Source organism: Cladophialophora psammophila, assembly GCF_000585535.1.
Source record: "Cladophialophora psammophila CBS 110553 chromosome Unknown aczJe-supercont1.15, whole genome shotgun sequence".
Lineage (NCBI taxonomy): Eukaryota > Fungi > Ascomycota > Eurotiomycetes > Chaetothyriales > Herpotrichiellaceae > Cladophialophora > Cladophialophora psammophila.
The window spans coordinates 39,052-58,877 of record NW_006912936.1 but is presented as its reverse complement, the minus strand read 5'-3'; the positions used below and the strand labels follow the sequence as shown (position 1 = coordinate 58,877).

Below are 19,826 nucleotides of genomic sequence, written 5' to 3'. Positions count from 1 at the left end.
AATGCTCTTGAATGCTCTTGAATGCTCTTGAATGCTCTTAAATGCTCTTGAATGCTCTTGAATGCTCATGAATGCTCTTGAATGCGGCGATGGACAAACTACGCTGGATTGTTTCAGCCGTACCAATGTTTTTTCCCAGCCTAATATCCCGCAGACCACGACTTGATGGGGCGCATCGCGTTGGAGTTTGGAGCCCGTGCCTTCTTGCAGGTCTGGGAGCACGCCAGTGTGAGTGCACTCGGTATTGCTAGGGGCAGCGTCTGACCTCAGTGACAAAACCAAAGCGATCGAGAATAATCAGCACCACTAGGTACTGTACATAGCTACAATCAGAAGACTATTAGAGAAGCAAGATCATCAGCTGTGTTCGTCAGCAGCATTCTAAGGACGGAGTACGTCGTAGATGAAAAGTGCCGCTAGTGGGTTGGAGAAAACCGCCAGAGCCTTGGGCGGCGAGGCTGAAAGCTTGGCGTATATTTTCAGGATCCAGCGAGCCAGGAACGCATCCAGTAGTGAAATCGCCTCCAAGCTACTTGGTGAGTTGGCAATCTTCCATGCCACAAACCCCATCATGTGGGAAAATATGTACCGCCAGTCTAAAGTGAGGTGAATCTTATTAGGCGGCATTTCGCGCTCACTTGTTGCTGACCTCGCTACTGACTGTCCTCATGGACCGCTACCGGGGGTACGTTCATCTTCTCCGCAGTTCGTGACTTTGAGATAACTGACCCCTGTCAGGTCCCGGCGATCGCCTGCGCCTCGAGACAGACAACATCGAGAACGAGACCTCCATCCAGACGTGGAATATTTTGGCGAAGGTGAAAGCTACAGGCCCGGTGGCTCAGGAGGCGACAATTCGTACAGACCTCCAAATCGTGATCGGGAGCGTGACCGCGATCGCTTCATTGCAGACACCTGGACGGCTGACAGAAGAGAGGCGCGGCGGGATGAACGAAGAGAAGACATTGATTCCTACGTCCCAGCGACGAGTACACGAGCAGCTAGACCGCGCAGTCGATCCCCAGCCTTTCGCCGACGTTCACGCACACCACCAAATAGAAGAGAAGATTTATTCGCAAACAGACGATCACCCCCTCGCCGTTACTCCCCTCGAAGATCGCCACCGAGAAGGAGATCTAGGTCACCACCTGGTGGGAGAACTCGTAGTCCACCGGACTCGAAGAGATACAGAGATTTCTCCCCCGATCCTGGTCGACGCTCTCCGAAACGCGAACGACGATTTTCCCCCGAACGAAGCCGATTTGATCGCGATCGATCACCTATCAGAGGTTCACCAAGAGGTGAGAGTTACAGACCTAGGTCAAGAACCCCCCCACGTCGGAGGCAACCTGACAACTGGGTGAGACGGTCTCCCTCGCCGAGAGATTCTGGTGTAGCATCACACAACACTTCACGAAGGTCGTCTCCCCCTATTCATCCAGACCGAGCAAGCTTGGCGGGCTCTCAGCCGAGATCACCAGCACATCCTACTCGAGATCATTACGACAATGCCGACTCGGCAAGCTTTCGAGGCAGATCACCTGCTGCTCGTTCAGTCGCCGATGGAGATCAACGGTCTCGAGAAACCGATGTGAGTACGCCGCGGGACGAGGTGCAACTGAATGGCGAGATCCGACAACCACCCTCTGGTCCCAGCAGTTATCGAAACGGTACCTACGAGCGACCACCACCCACGGGTCCATCACGCAGTTTCAGTCAACCGATCCAGTCCCCACCTACCGGTCCTGCAGCATCAATGTCCATGTCAGCCCACAATCGTGGCGGAGGCGCCTCTACACTCAATGCCCCCACCAGACCTCGTGGTGCCATCGGTAGATTCGACGGTCCACCATCTCGAGATTTCTCGGGTCCTCCAATGCGTGGTCGGGGTGGCTTACCATTCAGAGGCCCAGCTCCCTACGGACCAAGAGGAGGAGGTTACGGGCGCGGAGGCGACTTTGGCACAAGCAACCGCGGTGATTATGGTGGAGGGGGCACTTACCGCGGCGGGTTTGGACGAGGCGGCCCTGCTGGAGGCGAGTCCACATTCCCGTTCCGCGGCAACAGCAGCACCAGCATGACATACCCTCGTACACAGCGCTTCAATACCGTTCAACAACACCTCGCAACTAACGAGAAGATCGTGACGGGGGGCAAACTGCTTCCCACAGGCGTACCTCCTGACCAGGAGAAGCGCATCAAGATGCTCGAAGCAGAAGCCGAACGAATGCGGACTGAGATCTCCGAGAAGCAAAAACTTAAGCGCGAAGTGCTGAATGAGTGGGATGTAAGGGAAAGAGAGAGTGAGAGGGAGGCGCTGCGTAGTGACCTCGCAGAACAGCATTTGCAGCAACTGATGGAAGGGGAAGATGGGATTGGAAGAGCAGCGTTCTAATGAATCTTACCTGGTTGGGTTGGTTGATCGATCTATGGCGGCTCCGGTCTATAGAGGCTGAGGACAGTCCCTCGAGGAGGAACACAACTTGTGCCGTCTTTCTTCCTCATCAAGCAGCCCTCTGTCCCACAAAAGAAGTGCTGGAAAGGAGAATGAATTTGAGCGGGCGTGCATGTCATTGAATCATATCATTTCACCGAAAAGTACGACACAGGATGGACAGGGATGACACTACAGATGAAGACTTGTACTCGAACTCGATGCCGGAATACTAGCAAGAAGGAATTTGGAATGGGATACTTGGATAAGAAAAGGCGCGCGCCAAGGAGAGCTCTCTTCTCTTTTTTTTTCGCTTTTGCACATCTTGTCTCCCAAATGGAGAGGTCTCAACACAAAAGTTTGATCAAATGCGCTGTGATAACAGTCCGGAGGATGGTCCACATTTTCTCTCCGTCATGAATTTGAGCGAAACCAAGCAGGATTGAGGAGATAGGGAAAAGAAAAGCACTGGTTGATGTTTTCCAGCTCAGAGTCCATATGCCATCGGCCTCATACACCATCCACTGCTGCTCAAAGCTCTCTTCGGGCACCTCGTTCCTATTCTCATATGGTTGATGCCAACCCCCATGACCTACGAACCAACGGCTCTGCCGCCATCAACCTCCAAATTCACGCCCGTGATAAACTTGCCCTCGTCGCTCGCCAGAAAAGCCGCCACATTGGCCACGTCGGAGGGATCCGTCAGTCTCCCTAGCGGGACATTGAACAAGAACTTCTTCATGTTTTCCTCATTGTATGGGACTCCCACAAAGGATTCGAAGAGGCCCGTGCCGGAGAGTAAGGGGCAAAGGGCGTTCACGCGGATTTGGTCTTTGCCGAATTCGGCGGCGAGACCCTTTGTGGCCTGTTCCGAGCAACCATTAGACCCAGGGATGGAGGGGGAAATGCGGATATAGAGCGACTTAAGCTTAGAAGAAACAGAAGACTCACATTCGCAACGGCACCCTTGCTCGCATTATACCAGACCAACCCCGGCCTGGGTCTCATGGCCCCTATACTGGCAATGTTGATGATACAGCCACCTCCCCTGCTCTTCAAGGCAGGGACCGTAGCTGGTATGCTCAAAAAGATGCTCTTGACGTTCACGGCCATGACCTTGTCGTACTCTGCCTCCGTAACTTCCAGAGTAGGTTTATTCTTGTAGGATGTGCCGGCGTTGTTGACCACGATGTCCAGCCCACCGAATTTCGATACGGCAAGATCAACCATTTTGCTCCAATCACTGGACGACGTGACATTGACGGTGAGAGCTGCAACGTGGCTGTCGGCGGCACTAGCGTAGGCTTTTTGCAGACCTGCTTCATTCATGTCCGCGGCGACGACTTTGGCGCCTTCGTCGATAAATTTTCGGACACATGCGAGGCCGAAGCCTGAGGCGGCACCTAAAGACGCATTGCATTAGGCATGGAATGTGATGTCGAGTCACTTTTTGGGGCTTTGTGCCAAGTTTACAATCGCACGCAAACAGAACGAGAGGCATAGAGGTGGCCACTTACCTGTGACGATGGCCACCTTGTTGGCCAGTTTGCCGGAGCCTGTTTGGACCTCGTGAAGACCTGACATGGTGCAAATATCTATGCAAAATCTGTGATTCAATCAAGTAGGGGCAGCTCACGGTGCGTTGGAGAGAGAGAAGAGGGTAAGAAATGAAACGACAGGAAGACATGCTGCCACCGGAAGTCGAGCGTGAAAGATATATAGGCCAATGGGCCATCTCTATGCCCCGCAGTGATCCAAACCATCTGAGAAGAAGGTTCGAGGACCATGTTGTATGAACAAGGGGCAATCAACAGAGGGGTAGAGTCGTCCGTGGGAAAGGAATTTTCGGAAGAAGCTTGCGGGGAAGAAACTTGCAACAGCATGCGGAGATGGTTTCTCGAAACTGAGTCTGGCGAATGATGGCGGGCACATGTCGGAGCCAGCTCATTTTCGAGAACCGGGAAGCCGGCAATCCGCCGTCCCTTGGGATTTGGTTACAGACGCAATTTACAATTGCGCCAAAGAGGTTGGAAAGTCACCAAACATTGTATTGGCAGCCTCGGCCGATCTCGACTTCCAGAACCGATAATACCGACTTCGGTCGCCGGAGGAACGGATCGCTGCAATGGTTGACTTGAATGGCACCACCTCTTATGCAAAGGGAAAATCTGCGACTGTCAAGAGTCGGGCAAAGCTTTTGGGCGCGAATATAGAGGTTGAGGATCGCTGCCAGAGATTGAGTGCAAGTAGGCCTGGTGGCCGCGCTAGCAAGGGTATGAGAGTCGCAAACCGAGCATGTATCAAATTTGTTGTGGGTATCTCAATGGTGATATACAGCAATCCGAGACCGTGTGTAGCTAAGATTATTTCCTCTTCTTGTGGGCGCGACCCTCTGCAGGATGCATTAGTTTCGTGCAGGCCACCGGCGAGTTGGGCGACTGTACCTGCTGCCGTTTTCTTCTTTTTGGGCGCACCCTTTCCTCTTAACTTAGCAAAGGCCACATTTTCCAGTCTGTCATCTTCCTCTTCGTTGAAACCCTCCAGATCAAACTTTTTGAATTCGTTCAGAACATCTTCCACAGTGGCCGATCGTCTGGGGTAGTACGAGGCCAACGCAGGGCCTCTTAGTCGCTGACGCAGGATTTTGTTGCCCAATCGCTGCTGCATGGGGTTGAAGGTCGTAGAGAAGATTGAGCATTGAAGCTGTAGAATGATAGGCCGATTAGCAGGATGCACCCTGAAGGGATCGTGAAGTTTGGCCAGCAGTTGGCCTGCGGCGCGGTCAGTTGCTGGGCTCAAGCATACCTGCATCAGCTGTAATAGCCGACCCCTCGACGGAGAAGCCATTGCAATGCTATACGGAAGAGAAGTTGGCTGATTGAATGTGCTGGGAATGGGAGAGAGAAGTGCTGGATTGAGCGAATTCGAGGCCTTGGAACTGCGATTCGGCTACAATTGCCTCAAGAGATTCAACCCGCCTCCACTTTCTCTTTTTGCCCTTTTCCAAACTTGGACTTCACTTTCATCTTGCCTTCGACTCTCCACCAGGCCATGCCAGGCATCTTCTCCAGGTGCTGCTGTTCCACGGATCATAAGAACACTTCGAGCGGCATTCTTTACCTAAGTATTCTTCATCCAGACCATGCCGGAATTCGACAGAAAGCGCAAGTTCGAGGGCGACCGGCACCACCGCCCGAAAAAGCCACACAGAGACAACTCAAAGCCCTCAAATCACAACAGTCCTCAAACACCAACCAATCATGGACTGCCTCCTCTGCCACAAATCCACGACAAGTATCGATCAGTTGTCTTCACTCACCCAAGCCAGGCACCCAGCAATGTCCATGCCAGCTACGACAGGCTCGAATTCCTAGGAGACGCTTACCTCGAGCTCTTCGCTACTCAGATAATCTTTGACCGATTTCCGCATCTAGATCCGGGCAAGATGTCTCAAATTCGAGAGACGCTGGTCAGAAACGAAACCATCGGCCAATATGCTAGCCTTTACGGTCTTGACAAGCAAATCCAAAGCTACAAACAATTCCAAAATCAGGCGCCCCATGCCTGGCTCAAGATCAAAGGAGATATCTTCGAGGCCTACGTCGCTGCTGTAATCCTGTCTGATGCGGATGCGGCAGGGCTAGCGAAGAAATGGCTTCATGAGTTGTGGGAACCGAAATTGCAGGCTGCTCTCGCCGCCAATGATGGCCCATCAAAAAAGAGCAAGGAGGAGCTGGCCAAAAGGATTCTTGCAAAGGGTATTAAGATCAATTATGTGGATGAGAAAGAACCCATCGTTCACTACGGTCAAGGCAAAGAGACTTACTTTATTGGAGTGTATTTGACTGGTTGGGGCTGGGACAACCAGTACCTTGGCAGTGGAAAGGGGGCCAGCAGAGTTGAGGCTGGACAAGCGGCTGCAGCGGCCGCACTCAACAACCGTCCACTCATTGATGAGATCGCAGCCAAAAAGGCAGAGGCTTACTTCCAGCGAGACAAAGAAGCCGTAAAGAAGGATGAGGCGGAAAAAGACTGACGCTGTCTGTTGATGTGTCATTCTCAAGCGCATTCTGAAATCTACCCGTTCCCCTCAACAATTGCCTCACAGCGACGGCGTCACAGAACCTGAAACAATAGCAGCCAGCTACAAACATCAACAGACATCGAGCTCGAGGTGTATGACCTGACATACAATGTCATTCACTGTCGTGGAATCCTTCGTCGTCGGAGATGTCCCAACAAAGAAGTCAATTGCCCGATTGTCTGGATAAATTCATTCTATATTGTGGTGAAGTAAAGAATTCCTTTTCACCTCCTCATGTGTCGACACACCTGTGAATCTCTGTTAGCCTGCGCCGCTAACGACAAAGTATCTGACGATATCGTTGCCGCCGAAGTCGAATTGCCTGTCACTTGAAGGGGGAACTTACGGTCCGCTTCCAGTGCCAATTGCTCTTTGGCAGGACTCTGCGAATCCGAGAACAACAGCTGGGCCTTGGAAATTCTGGGCGGGTCTTGGACTGCATCTTCTTTGCCATCGTCCTTTTTGCTCTGCAGCCAGCCAGAAATGCGCATATTCAGCCTTCCCAAAGCTCTTCGCTCGTTTCCGTTCTCTTTCCCAGAAGCCATGATCTGCATGCAACCAACATCTCGATGTGCCGTCTTTGTTCCAGCGTTCGGCACATTGGCTATGACGCCTTCCTCGTCCAGCTTGTGGCCCATTATCTTGGCCTGGGAATCTTGTATGGGTGTCTTCTCAGACTCGGTCACAACAAAATCTTCGACGGATTCAGCGCACGCTCAGGCCACAAGTTGATCAATGAAGTGTTTCTCTCTGTCTGGCCAGATATAGCGATAACTGATTGCGCTGCTACGCCGAACCATCTCGAATTGACCTCCGCTCCGACCAGCTGCGCGTCGACGCCGTCGACGTGCCTCGATCCTCTCGGCGACACTGCCATCTGACATCATCGGGCCTGATATCAGCTATTAAGAGAGTTGCCAATCTTTGAGCCGAGATCTTGTATTAGCGAACCCACAATACAACCAGCTGTGCATGCAATGAATACTATGAGGATGGAACGACGTGCTTGTGAAGGGATAAGAGGACAGAAATTATGGAGTATTATCAACGGCAGTTGTCTCTAGCCGTGGTAGGAAGAAGGCAGTAGACTGCAAAGTCAACCCTAACAGACATATGTCGTGTTGATATCATACAAAAAGGTTGAATCAGGGCACGATCCTGTAACTGTTTGGGCAGACGGTGTGATGGCGACACGGTTACCTACCTGCCCGGCGGTGAAGAGTGGAGGCGTTAAGGGAACGGCTTTACTAAGGATGGGAAGCCAAATTCCACAGCCTCGCAAACACTGTCGTTTGCCAACCGATTGAGCCATCGGTAGACCATCAGAAATAGTTCGCACGATCATCACCACGGTATCGGGGTATCTCGAGGAGGCAGAGCCCCTTTTCGCAGCCAGCCTCGTCATGTCTGGTCGTAACACATCACCGGCCACCCAATAACATACCGCAGACAAAGCATACTCATTGTCTCACAGTCAATCGACTTAATGGAATAAGGCGGTGTGCCGACAAAGCCAACAAAAGACAGGGATATCCAGAGCAACAAAGGCTTCAACAATCAGCTCTGGAGCTCCGATGTCTTTATTTGCTGTCTTCTTGTTTGTCAATCTTCACTTGAAGGAGATCATTGAACCACGCAGCACCCCCCGATTGCGTTACATCCTATTGCAAACACGGAACACCCAAGAAGTCAGATCTACACCACAAAGATGATACACCCGTCTGTCCTCGTCTTACTCTTTTACACAAAGCTCATCGCTGCCTACCCCTCCCCGGAACTAACGTACCTGCCTAAGGCCCAATGTGCCTACCCGGGCCAACTCGTCTGTGCGTCAGAATCGACGTTCGCCATTTGCGACGCATTTCTCACGGGGATCATTCAACCTCTTGCCGACGGTGATACGCGGTGTGGTGACTTCGAGAGTGTGAACGCAGCACCGGCCCCTGCTGCTTCATCTTCCACTGTTCCTCCTTCCGCCTCCTCCGCTACCCAGGAGACCCTGGGATTCGAGAAAACAGTGGCGTCAAAAGAAGCAACAGCGTCTCAAACACCGTCGTCAACGAAGATAACTCCAACCCCAAGTCCGAAACGAACGACCAGTATCCCCCCAAAAATACCAAAATTAACAGGCACATCCTCCCCGGCCCCAAAGAACACCCCGAAACAAGCCACGTCCAACGCTCACCCAACCAAGTCCTCCGCCACCACGCCTTCTCCTCATTTTGCAAGCGGGCAGCAAGTCGTCCCTACCACTCTCGCAGTCGTGCCGACAGTTCCTCCCCGGGACGGATGCAATCCAGGAAAGAGTACCTGCGCGGGAGGTTGACGAAGTATCAGTCTACAAAGGTTGGAGGAAGAGCAAGAGGTCCACCGTTGATACCCCCCTATATTTGTTAGGCGTTGATAGTTCATCATCTCTGAAATCTTTGCTGCGCACTGCCGAGCCTAAATATGCCTAGTCAGTCTATAGTAATCGCCGTCAAAGTGGCAGTTGTGCCTTCATCTGCTCCGGCAAAAGGTCGTCTACCACTTGACACAGCCATAATGCATGCATTTTGGATGACATTTCAAGCTCCACAAATACGCAGAGGAGTTTTCCTGATTCTTTCGAGTGGTTCATTGATCGCCTCGTGCTCTACAACGCTAATTGCCTTTTGATCCTTTTTAGAATATTGCAGGAGCCACTTTACACCGACACTGAGAAAGTCCCAGTGTGGCTGAAGGGACAAAAAATCCATTTGAAAGTCGACTGGCAGGCCGCAGGCGCGGAATCTTGTCGATACGAATGATAATCGAATTGAATATAAGGGTAATCACACAGCCGCCCTTATATCAAGCTTTCTTAGACCTTGAACATCGCATTCTAGCTCTCAAAGAGCGACCAAACCTAGGGCATGCGAGACAATCATATGTTTAACCGTTCATTTGTTTCCTTCTCATCAGCAGTGTCCTAAATGGATTTTTCGCCTTGAACCTTAGGAACGTTGCCGCATAAACGACGGCGTAATTGAACACGATAAACCCGATGAAAATCCCAAAGTTCCGCCAGAGATGAGAGTAGTATACCGAGAACCCATGTCCGAATTGGTCACCGTTCGCGTACTGGCAGAACTCGCAAAGACCATCGGCTCCGACTTGAACGTAGCCGCCGGCTTGAGCTATATATTGTTGTGTATATGATCGACAGGTATAGCCTGGGGGTGCGCTCTGGAAGGAAATATTAACCTATTGACCACTCAAATTGGAAAAATTGACTCACGAATCGAGCAAACTCTCCCCGGTTGCAGCGGACAGGTTGGTTGTGAATGATTGACTGCAATGGCTGTCAGTATGACTTTCGGAATATAGGCGAGACGTCGCAACTTACCCCTAGCATGGCCTCAAGAAGGTAGTGGAATGGCGTCAGCCAATACATCCTGGAAATCATCAGCAAGAGCTTCAATATAATTTCCAGGATAAGGCAGCGCCCAAGGGCTAGGGCGAAAGATACTTACCAACTTCGCCAAAATGTCGGCAATTGGTGCGGCGGCACGACAACACCACAAAAGCTCACGACGAACAGGAAAAAGACCGGCACCAGCAGACTCGCAAGCAGTTCATTAGGCGCAAACGAGGCGATAGCCTGCCCGAAGCTGATATAGTACAACTCGAAGAGCAGTATACAAAGCAATAGGAAGCCTGAGGTGAAAGATGAGGTCGAAGTGCGGTAGCCGGCGATTCCAAACCACCAACAACAGTAGAAGATGACTCCAGCGACCAAGGAGTAAGGGATTTCGGCGAGAACAGCACCTGTCGTCCAAGCAAACCAGCTGTAAATCTTAGCATTGTTCTCTCGGGACCGGAATGTATTTCGAGAATGAATGAAGACGGGTTGCAGTTGTTGAATGAGCGGTGGAGAAATTGTGAGCACCAGGAAGACAGCAAAGAGACGTGATTGCATATCGATAGAGGCAAAGCCGAGGTGGTAAAAAGTGAAGGTGCTGAACAAGCCAGTCATGATATGAAGGATGAATTTGCCGAGAATATAGTTTGGAGTCCGCTATGAGGAGGTCAGTCGAAATGTACAAGGAGAACAGCTTTGGTACCCACCCAGTATGCGACAAACGACCTCTTAACTACCGCCATAGTCTGCGTTCCAAGAGGCATGGCGTATTCTCGATCGTCCTTGACATTCTTACTCTGTTCCACGTTTTGCCTGCGTTCGATCATCTCGGATATCTCATCAGATCGAGCTTGATGGTTCGTGCTTTGTTCCCAGACATCGCCCCAGTCTCTGCCCTTGTAATTGGGGTCGCCAGCGCCAATCACTTCGAGCATGTACTCTGCGGGATTTGCATCTGGAGGACATTTCCGCGCTCCATTCTCCTCGAAGTAATGAAGGAGCTCTTGCGAGTCATGACCAAGAGGGCCGTGATACACAACCCGACCGCCAGTCTTGAGCAAGATGAGCTCATCGAAATGTTCGAAGAGGACCGCTGACGGTTGATGGATTGTGCAGAGAATAGCTTGACCAGCATCCGCTAGCTTCCTCAAAAATCTCACAATATTGAATGCTGCACCAGAATCAAGGCCCGAGGTTGGCTCGTCCAAGAACATGAGCAGCTCGGGTTTACTGGCTAACTCAACACCGATAGTCAATCTTTTCCTCTGTTCTTGATTGAGGCCCTCACCGACCGTCCCGATCGTTGCGCCTGCAATATCCCGCATTTCGAGCAGATCGATGATTGTCTCGCAATATGCGTACTTCTCTTTGACTGGCACCTCTTTCGGTTGACGAAGTAAAGCCGAGAATTGAAGCGCTTCTCTCACTGTTGAGGTCGGCTCGTGGATATCCATCTGCTCCGCAAATCCCGTAGCGCGCTGAAAAGACTTGGGCAAAGGTCGGCCGTCGACAAGAAACTCACCCGTGACCGTGCCGAAGTTGATGCGCTGAGCAAGAGCATTGAGGAGCGTCGTCTTTCCTGCACCACTTGCGCCCATTAGCGCGGTGAGTTTTCCGGGGCGGACATATCCCTGGACGTTCTGGAGAAGCTTCCGCTGACCCTTTTCATAGGGAATGACATAATTAATGTCCCGGAAGGTGTAGATTGTCTCGTTCTTGGCCACATGTTTCAGAAGGGAGTCGTCCTGCCTTGTGCTCGTGGACTCGTTGCTTTCACTACTAGGAGACATCACTTTCTCCATCAGATTTGCTGGAATCGAGCCTCTGGACTCCTCGTCCCGATCGGAGTTCTTGTCTCGGCCGCCTGTTTCAATGGTTTGCTCCATTTTCTTGGGGACCTGGCCACGCTTGAAGACGGTAATAGCGCCACCACCTGCATTAGGCTTCATTGTTTCCATGCCGAAAGCGGCCAATGCGAGGAAGAATGCGAAGAAAGCCCATAGGAAGCCGAAATTTCGCCAGAGGTGGGAACGACTGTACCCGAAAGCCTGGTGAATGTATCGAGCTCCATTCACTGTTGTTTCACCCGGTCGGCTACCAGCTAATGTGCACGACTGGTACTGAGGTCGTACATTTGGGCCCTGAGGGACAAGAAAGGGAGGCACGCATTCCATAATTAGACCAGTAAATTCATTGGCCATGAGACATTCAAATCCATACTGTATCCAATTGATTCGCCGAAGCCAGCTGAACCAAACCTTCATCTGGTGCGGTGCTATCGGGTCGTCAGCTCTTGAAAGAACACGGACACGATTACCTACGAATGAGATAGCCAGTATACACAACCAATATTTGAATTGAGACGCCGGTGAAACGAGTAGCATCGTCCAGAGTCTTGCAGAGGGCGGAGAGCATGCGGAAATAAGTGTACGTTACCATTGTGACGGTCCAGATGATGAAACAGGAGATGAAGAACTGAGAAGCAGAAGCGGCAAGCCCGGCCATCCAGTATATAATGATGTTAAACAGTAGGACCTGGATGGCTATCAAGGGGATGTCGACGACCGTTTGTGCGAGGGCATATGCTGCGGGACGGTAGAAGGAGAATGATTTGTGCTTCAGGAGGATCGGTTTGGAGGCGAAGGCGGCAGTCATTTCTGCCAAAGCCAGTAGGGCATTGAAAAGAAGAACGAAGAAGATGACACCGCCCCTGGGGAAGGCTCCAGCAGTTGTTTCTGGCATCTGGAAGAACAAGCTTCCCACGATTAGTCCCTGGGATTTCGTCAGCAAAGTGCGGCCTGCGATGGACGGTCGCCCTGCACACGTACCTGGAATACAATGCCTCCCCACTTCCCGATCAAGGAAGCTCGGTCGCCCAGCATAACCAAGAACTGCCGCTGAGTGCATGCGAGAACCTGTTTGTGAAAAGGAATGGCGTAGTTCTTCTTGTTGTTCTTTGCGATGTTCGGCTCACCAGATTCCCGTTGCTCCTCCAACTGAGCTTCAAAGTCTCTAATGTCTTCAAGGTTTCGTTGATAGGCCTCGGATTTCCGATAGAGAGCAGCGAATTCGTCTGCATTTCGTGGAATTCGATCTTCCCACCCTTTCCTAACAGACCTCGCATGCGGATCGGTAACCGAGGTTAAGAAATCAGAAGTCGTCCAACGTGGCTTACATTCAAAACCAAGGTCGGTGAAGTATTGTTTGGCATCATCAGCTGACCCAAAGTACAGACATTTACCTTCGTGAATCAGCAGGACCTTGTCGACAAGTTGGTACAACGATTCTCCAGCTTGATACAAGGACACCGCTGTGGAAGTATGGGCCATGTTGGTGAGGGTACGAATGCACTGGACATACTCGAGTGCGGTACTTGCATCCAGACCTCGACTGGAGTTATCCCAGCCTTGAACAGAAGCCCTAGTGATCATAGCTGTACTACATCAGTGACCAGATTCACACCACGAAAATGGGAGCGTACCTTCTGCTATGCTGACTCGTTTCTTTTCACCACCAGAGACTCCTCGAACAAACTGATCGCCTACTTTCGTGCCCAAGGTGTGTTCGATCCAGAACAGTTTCGTGACCACTCGCAGAAATTCTTTCTTGTAATCTGCCCGAGATTCTCCTTCCAATCTCGACTCTTTGCCCGGAGTCCGAGTTTTTAGGGCAAACATCAGAGTGTGTTTGACTGTCAACGTCGGATAATGAAGGTCATCTTCCGGATTGTAAATAACTTCTCCACGAAAATCCCTTTTCATGGTCTTTGCATCAATGCCACCGTAGGTAACTCGTCCTTGAACAGCCTCGAACCCCTCTCTCTGGTTGCAGAACGCTTTGAGAAAGGTGGAACAGCCCGAACCTGGTCTTCCGAGAACCAGCAGCATCTCTCCAGGTCTGACACAGCCATCCAGATGGCTAAGAAGTTCTCGCACGGGCGGCTTGCCGACAGCCGCCTTTGCGCCTTTGGTGAAGAGGGTTTTGATCATTCGGGGCAGGCCGAGGAAAATATCGCCCACGGTGGGCTGAAGGATGGCGCCCAATCCGACACCTTTCACCGTCAAGTCGCGAAACACAACGCCGCTGTGGCGGGTCTTCTCTTCCTCGCTGTGCGCCTGTCGAGCTTTACCGAACATCCGGGACATGAGTTTCTCTATTTCGTCGTTTTCCTCTTGAAGCTGTGCCTCGGTTTTGCCCGAGGCGCTTGTTCTTCTACGCGACAAGACATTGAACAAGTCCTCCTCTGACTGGACGCTCCTGTGCTGCTGAAGGCGCCTGTCTTCAGATGTAGAGGCGGCCCTGAGAGGTTCAAACTTGGAGTCTGTTCTTCCTCCTGTGGAGCCGTCCGATGTGTCTGTTACTGAAGAGGCGGACGACATGCTGTGAGGATAGGCGTGCTCGCTTGTATCTTGGTATGATGCTTCCACTGGAGCATCGTGGGCTATGGTAGTCTCGCCAGACGAGGGAGTGTCCCTCGCGGCCTCATCAGGTACAGTCTGTCGACTTCTGTCATGTTCCTCGTGACTTGGAGGAACAGCCTCGTTCATGGATGAGACTAGTGAATGGGTAGCAAAGCGACTTGGCACGTCTGGAGTCGGCCGCTCAACCATGGTGAACGAAGGGTCATGGAGAGATTGTTGAAGTATGGATACACAAGGCAGAGACCGTAATTGAGGTGACCGCTATGGTGTGATGATAGTTTGTAGGAAGAGGAAGGCCATGGTGTGATAAGTGCGCGCAAAAGCCTGGAACAATGTACTTAGAGTCAGGTTAACCCGGCTCGGTGATAAGGCATGAGAAACATACTTGTTACTTGTAAAGTACTCGAGACGGAGCTCCATGGAGAAATGGGAATCCCCAGGAGGGCAATATCGAGGTGCGTAGTTGGTAGGGCGGAGGAAGCAGGAGCCATGCAAGACGCTACACTGGCCATTGAAGGCACAGAGCATGCAGCTGGATTACGTTGTTTGCCGCCGAAAGCCAATGGGCACATTGCTATTGTGCCCAATGGTTGGAGGAATCAAGAAATGTAGTTCGACTAGCCTCTGATGCTTTTGTCTCATGACGAGGTCATTGAGGTTGTTTTGTTCGTATCGGAGCTCAAATCCTCCGGATCCGGGAGAGTCGGAGAGCTTGAGTGATGCGGGCCCGACTGCGCCTCTACTTGTATACAGAGATATATCTCTGGAAAGCTGGGTAGCTGTTCCAGCACTGTCCTCCGTATCCGTACTCGTATATCCCATCAGTCTGGTCGTCATCGATTTCTTCATCTCCATCATCACCGGAACAACTCGGCCGAGGGGGTTGCCAGAGTCATGTCTCCCTTCCGATGGATGGGTAGTCCTTTCATTCGATGTGCGGGTAGGCGCTCGTGTCCTTGACGGTGCCTGTCTTTCCAAAAGTGGAGTGTGAGAACTGCTCTATACAGGTCGTCATGGAAGTAACCTAGATCAATGGGCGCTCACCGTTGCACCTAACCACGCATCCTTCGGAATCGGATGATCCACGCCTCCAAAACCCGGCGGCGCATCCGTCACCAAGATTTGTTGCTTGCCCAGACTAATTCAAGATTTTCCTCCCAGGAATCTGGGACCGCTGACGGTCCGAAAAGTTTGCTTGCCTTGCATTGGATCTCTCACCATTCAAGGCACGGTCGTGGTAGGTTTCTTCGCAAAGAAGTCACTCATCTTCTTCATTCCCGATACGTTGACCTTTTTCAGTTCGCGAACTCCTCTTGACTCTCCCAACTTCTTCTTCCTTTCTTCCTCCTCCTGTTTCCGCTTCTTCTCCGCTCTCGACTCAGCAGCTTCGTCATCTTCCAGTCCCCGCTTCCTGCTGAAATCCATCATCGATCTTGATGCCAGTGCTTCAGCTTTGAGAGTAGTCAAGGATCTGAGATGGTCTTCTAAGGGCGCGAAATTGATCACAGAATCTTGAGCAGCAAACCGAGCTCTCAGACGCTCTGCGATTGGACCTGGCAGGTAGGAGGCGAGGATGAAATCCAAGACAACCCGCTTTTTCTGTAGCTCGAACAGCTCCTTGGACACTGGCTCGGGGTCGACAGAGCTAATCGAATTCGTCGTGGAAACTTCGGAGAAGATGGCAGATTGAGCCGTGCTTGCGGCCGAAGATTGCGAGTCCAGATTGTCAAGTGCGAAATCGTCTTCATCCACTGGTAGTGGGCCTGTCTGAGTCGATCCGAGCATCTCCTCCCGCTTGACACTGAGTATGGGTGCTTCCAATACTCTTGTCACAAACTTTTCCTGCAAGCTCGCTGGCAAACCTCGGTTTATGGCGTTGTCCACTTTCTGAATGATGACGCGTAATGTCTTCTCTTCGCTAGGCCTATACATCTGCTGGCCCCCTGCCTCAATAGTATCGCAAAGCATTAACATGGCGTTCTCAACCATGGTTCGTCCATGTTCTAAGAGGTATCGTAGCTCTTTATCATCCTGTGTTTGCTGCTCCAGGAGATCATCGATCGGCTGAAACAAAGCCTTCCCGCCGGCTGCCCTTCCCGGCAAAACAAGAGGGACAAGGATAAAGACCAGGTCGAATGGCGCTGCCATATAGAAGTCTGCACTCATGCTTATGTAGCCCTTGCTCAATGACAATCCTCCTTGACTCTCATCTTGTAATCCTCCCAAGTGAGTTTGGAGGGGTTCGGGATGGCATGCAATGAAAAGAAGGCTTCGAGGATCCATCGTGGGCGCGCTGATCCTGCTGAAGTGGAACAGACCCTTATCGGGACAGAACAGAAATCTTTGTGCGCTCCCATCGCGGGGATGTCGCAAGAGAAGAAAGCGTGCTTGGTCGGATATATCTCTCGGGAGGATGAAATGTTTCAAGGGTTCTCGTTGTAGATTGGTGGTGGCTGCTGCAGTGTCTTCAAAAGGTTTCTTGACTGGACTAGCTGAGCTGGAACGAGTTGCTACCGGCATATCGACAATATAACAGCATTTGTCATTCACAAATTTTCTGTCGAGATAGGGTATCCGGTACACAGTCAGCACTTTGTACTCAAGACAAGGTAGTTCAAAGGACGTGGTCGAGGACCCCCCTCCGAAGTCTGGGTAATACTCCGTTGAGCAATGTGAGATAGTTTAGAACGCGCCTATCAGGCGCGTCAAGACGCGTCTTTGGCGGCCAATCAGGAGCACCAAGTTCGCTCCGCAGGCTTGATATCCTCAGTGTTGGCTCTGTGTTACTCTGCGTTCAATGGCCTTTTGACAGAGTCTTTATGGATGGAAAACACTTCCCATCGATGAAAGTGGTAAAGCTCACTCGCTCCGTCAATGTAGACAAACTCCCAACCCTCCCAACCCTCGAGGTCAACTGGTGACAAATCACCATTTGCCAGCCAAATGTCCTCGGACTTCGCCTGGCCTCCTGTCTCGCCTCATGCCGCGCTCATGAGCTCTCCGAGCGGACGCAAGAAGTACGAAGCCTACCAGAATGGCACATCCCCAACGAAGCGATCGGCAACGACTCCTAGTCTGGTCGACGGGCTGCGAGCAGCCCGCACAAACAACGACTTTACAACCAAAGGCGGAAGCACCGAGGAGGAGGAGGAAGAAGAAGAAGACGAAGAAGACGAAGAGACACTACAACTCCAATTGGCTGCAATAGAAGCGAAGTTGAAATTGAAGAAGTTGCAGCAGAATAAGGCCAGAGCTGCAACTCCAGCTGGAGATTCGTCCCGGCCAGCGTCTGCCCACGCACCATCTGCTTCCCAGGTTGAGGTGAAAGCCTCCCCAAGTAAACGAAGACAGGCACTAGTGTCAAAATCGCCAACTAGGGTTCTACTAGGAATTGACAAAGGTGTTCGAGGCGCGGATGTATCGCTACGCAGAGCCAACACTACAACCGGTAGTCATCGATCGACCAAAACGAACAATTCACTTCCTAGCAGTGACAGACCACCCTCTCGATGTTCGGCATTCAGCTCGGCGCGGTCAGCTGCTTCGTCTAGGTCTACCGTGAGGAGCGAGTCCAGGAAGACATTCAGCGAGCGAATGACAGAGGCCCGCCAACGTGAGACAAGCCTTGAACGACGTCGGGCCACAACAATTCAAAACCGCAGCAAAGGGTTCACCCTCGACCAGACAGAAATAGAGCAGTATAGATCAGCGGCAGAGGAATCTCGCAGTCATCAACCATCAAAGTCACCTCCCCGACAATATTTCGAGTATAGTCGCGATGAAGTCCTCCACGCCACATTGGGGGCTAATATGGGCAGTCGGCAACTCAAGAAGAGTCGAACTATGCCCAATCTCAAAACATCACCACCCAGGCATAATACAAATCGAGAGACCCAACTGGGAAGCGCTGTCTTATTCGAGGGTTTCTCTGAACTACACCTCTCTTCACGAATCCTGCCACATTCCTTCCTCAAACGCACCCTTCCTGTCGAGCAGTTTACCATCTTGCGCATCGCAGACCTCCTTAAAGTCGTCAAACCCCCTGCATATGAACTGCCCGAGTCTGTATGCGACTATGCCGTTTTTGCCGTCATCGCTTCCAAATCTTCGCCTATGGATCATAAGACAACCAACCCTGATAATGGCACAGTCGGAAGCAACGATTGGCAACGCCAATGGGAAGATGGTTCCCGCAATCACCGGCGCTTTATGGCTCTGACCCTCACAGACCTGACGTGGACCATCGACCTGTACCTCTTCAGCACAGCCCTCCCTCGCTACCACCGCCTCACACCTGGCACCGTCGTCGCAATCCTCAACCCAGGCATTCTGCCCCCGAAACCAGGGAAAGCCGATACCGGCGCATTCTCTCTTTCCCTTTCCGATGATTCCGACACAGTTCTAGAAATTGGCACAGCTCGAGACTTGGGATATTGCAAAACTCTGAAAAGGGACGGGAAGGAATGTGGAAGTTGGGTCAACGTCGCGAAAACGAACATTTGCGAATGGCATCTGAACGCGGAGATTAATAGGACCAAAGCCAAACGAATGGGTGTGAACACCGGCACGAATGGCTTTGGGGAGTGGAAAAATTGTTCAAAGACTTGGGATGAGGACGGCGAAAACAGGGGCTTATTGTCGAGGGATGGACGACGATATGATAGGGCGACCGAGAGCCATTATTATATCGCCAGCACAGGCCCAAAAAGTGGCGGACATGCTCGACGTGCAGGCGCAGGCCCACATCTTCTGGACAGCGACGATCCATTTCTGCCTGGTCAAGACGGTCAGCTCTCCCGCCCCAGCGACCGCGACACCCGTCTAAGGAAACGCCTCGCCGCACTGGCAAAAGAGCGTGAGATCGCGCAGAGACTCGGCTCGAGAGAGCACGGCGGCTTCGGTTTTGAGAGTGCCGGGGCCGAGTACATGCGGCAGAAGACGAAGGCGAGGACAATGGACGGCAACGAGGGAAAAGACAACCAGGATGCAAGGACCCTAGCTGCAGCCGCAGGCGCAGGCGAGACGCAAAGCCGGCGCTCTGGCCCTATCTCCGGAAGTATTCTCAACAGCATAGGCAGCTCCACAAATGAGAGTAGAAAGCGCACCGCCGCAGATGTGCGTCTGTCACCAGTAAAGAAAACACGCTTCGTCACCGAGAAGGGTATCAGAGAGGCAGGCAGGGATTCTCTTGGGGCCGCGGGTGGGCAAGGCCCTGGCGGTGGAGGTGAGAGCGAGAGCGAGGATGAGTTGGAAATTGTTTGAGTACCACTGGGGACTTGCTTGATCTGAGGTAATGGATGCCGTCGTCATGACCAAGACGGTACAATTACTATGACTTGGAGGCCACTGTCTCAATTTTACCTTGACAAACCCTTGCAGAAAAAGTTGCGTGAATGAATCCCAGTGTGCGCATTTAGTTGAACCTACATACCTTTTGTATCGAAACCGAAAGGAGGACTCCCGTGTCTCAAGCTCCTATTCCGGGCAGTTCGTCCCGGGCTCTGC

The 19,826-nt window shown here is 51.8% G+C and overlaps 8 protein-coding genes across 8 annotated transcripts; 3 read left to right on the top strand and 5 right to left on the bottom strand.

Moving 5' to 3' along the window:
- Positions 1 to 668: 668 nt before the first annotated feature.
- Positions 669 to 2,395, top strand: A1O5_08956 (uncharacterized protein; the record flags this gene model as incomplete). Its single annotated transcript, XM_007749536.1, has 3 exons — positions 669 to 705; positions 739 to 1,360; positions 1,420 to 2,395. The coding sequence occupies 3 exons, from the start codon at positions 669 to 671 to the stop codon at positions 2,393 to 2,395; spliced, it is 1,635 nt and encodes a 544-aa protein (XP_007747726.1).
- Positions 2,396 to 3,026: 631 nt separating this feature from the next.
- A1O5_08955 (uncharacterized protein) lies at positions 3,027 to 4,018 on the bottom strand (the record flags this gene model as incomplete). Its single annotated transcript, XM_007749535.1, has 3 exons — positions 3,027 to 3,299; positions 3,386 to 3,837; positions 3,952 to 4,018. The coding sequence occupies 3 exons, from the start codon at positions 4,016 to 4,018 to the stop codon at positions 3,027 to 3,029; spliced, it is 792 nt and encodes a 263-aa protein (XP_007747725.1).
- A 567-nt stretch (positions 4,019 to 4,585) lies between these two features.
- A1O5_08954 (uncharacterized protein) lies at positions 4,586 to 5,281 on the bottom strand (the record flags this gene model as incomplete). Its single annotated transcript, XM_007749534.1, has 1 exon — positions 4,586 to 5,281. One exon carries the CDS (start codon positions 5,279 to 5,281, stop codon positions 4,586 to 4,588), a length of 696 nt encoding a protein of 231 aa, XP_007747724.1.
- A 295-nt stretch (positions 5,282 to 5,576) lies between these two features.
- A1O5_08953 (uncharacterized protein) lies at positions 5,577 to 6,470 on the top strand (the record flags this gene model as incomplete). Its single annotated transcript, XM_007749533.1, has 1 exon — positions 5,577 to 6,470. One exon carries the CDS (start codon positions 5,577 to 5,579, stop codon positions 6,468 to 6,470), a length of 894 nt encoding a protein of 297 aa, XP_007747723.1.
- A 237-nt stretch (positions 6,471 to 6,707) lies between these two features.
- A1O5_08952 (uncharacterized protein) lies at positions 6,708 to 7,156 on the bottom strand (the record flags this gene model as incomplete). The annotated part of the gene is made up of 2 exons (XM_007749532.1): positions 6,708 to 6,766; positions 6,865 to 7,156. The coding sequence occupies 2 exons, from the start codon at positions 7,154 to 7,156 to the stop codon at positions 6,708 to 6,710; spliced, it is 351 nt and encodes a 116-aa protein (XP_007747722.1).
- A 2,275-nt stretch (positions 7,157 to 9,431) lies between these two features.
- Positions 9,432 to 14,510, bottom strand: A1O5_08951 (uncharacterized protein; the record flags this gene model as incomplete). The annotated part of the gene is made up of 8 exons (XM_007749531.1): positions 9,432 to 9,725; positions 9,778 to 9,831; positions 9,886 to 9,934; positions 10,013 to 10,557; positions 10,608 to 12,175; positions 12,222 to 12,672; positions 12,729 to 13,333; positions 13,382 to 14,510. 8 exons carry the CDS (start codon positions 14,508 to 14,510, stop codon positions 9,432 to 9,434), a joined length of 4,695 nt encoding a protein of 1,564 aa, XP_007747721.1.
- A 1,032-nt stretch (positions 14,511 to 15,542) lies between these two features.
- Positions 15,543 to 16,841, bottom strand: A1O5_08950 (uncharacterized protein; the record flags this gene model as incomplete). The annotated part of the gene is made up of 1 exon (XM_007749530.1): positions 15,543 to 16,841. The coding sequence occupies one exon, from the start codon at positions 16,839 to 16,841 to the stop codon at positions 15,543 to 15,545; it is 1,299 nt and encodes a 432-aa protein (XP_007747720.1).
- A 423-nt stretch (positions 16,842 to 17,264) lies between these two features.
- A1O5_08949 (uncharacterized protein) lies at positions 17,265 to 19,583 on the top strand (the record flags this gene model as incomplete). Its single annotated transcript, XM_007749529.1, has 1 exon — positions 17,265 to 19,583. One exon carries the CDS (start codon positions 17,265 to 17,267, stop codon positions 19,581 to 19,583), a length of 2,319 nt encoding a protein of 772 aa, XP_007747719.1.
- Positions 19,584 to 19,826: the final 243 nt, after the last annotated feature.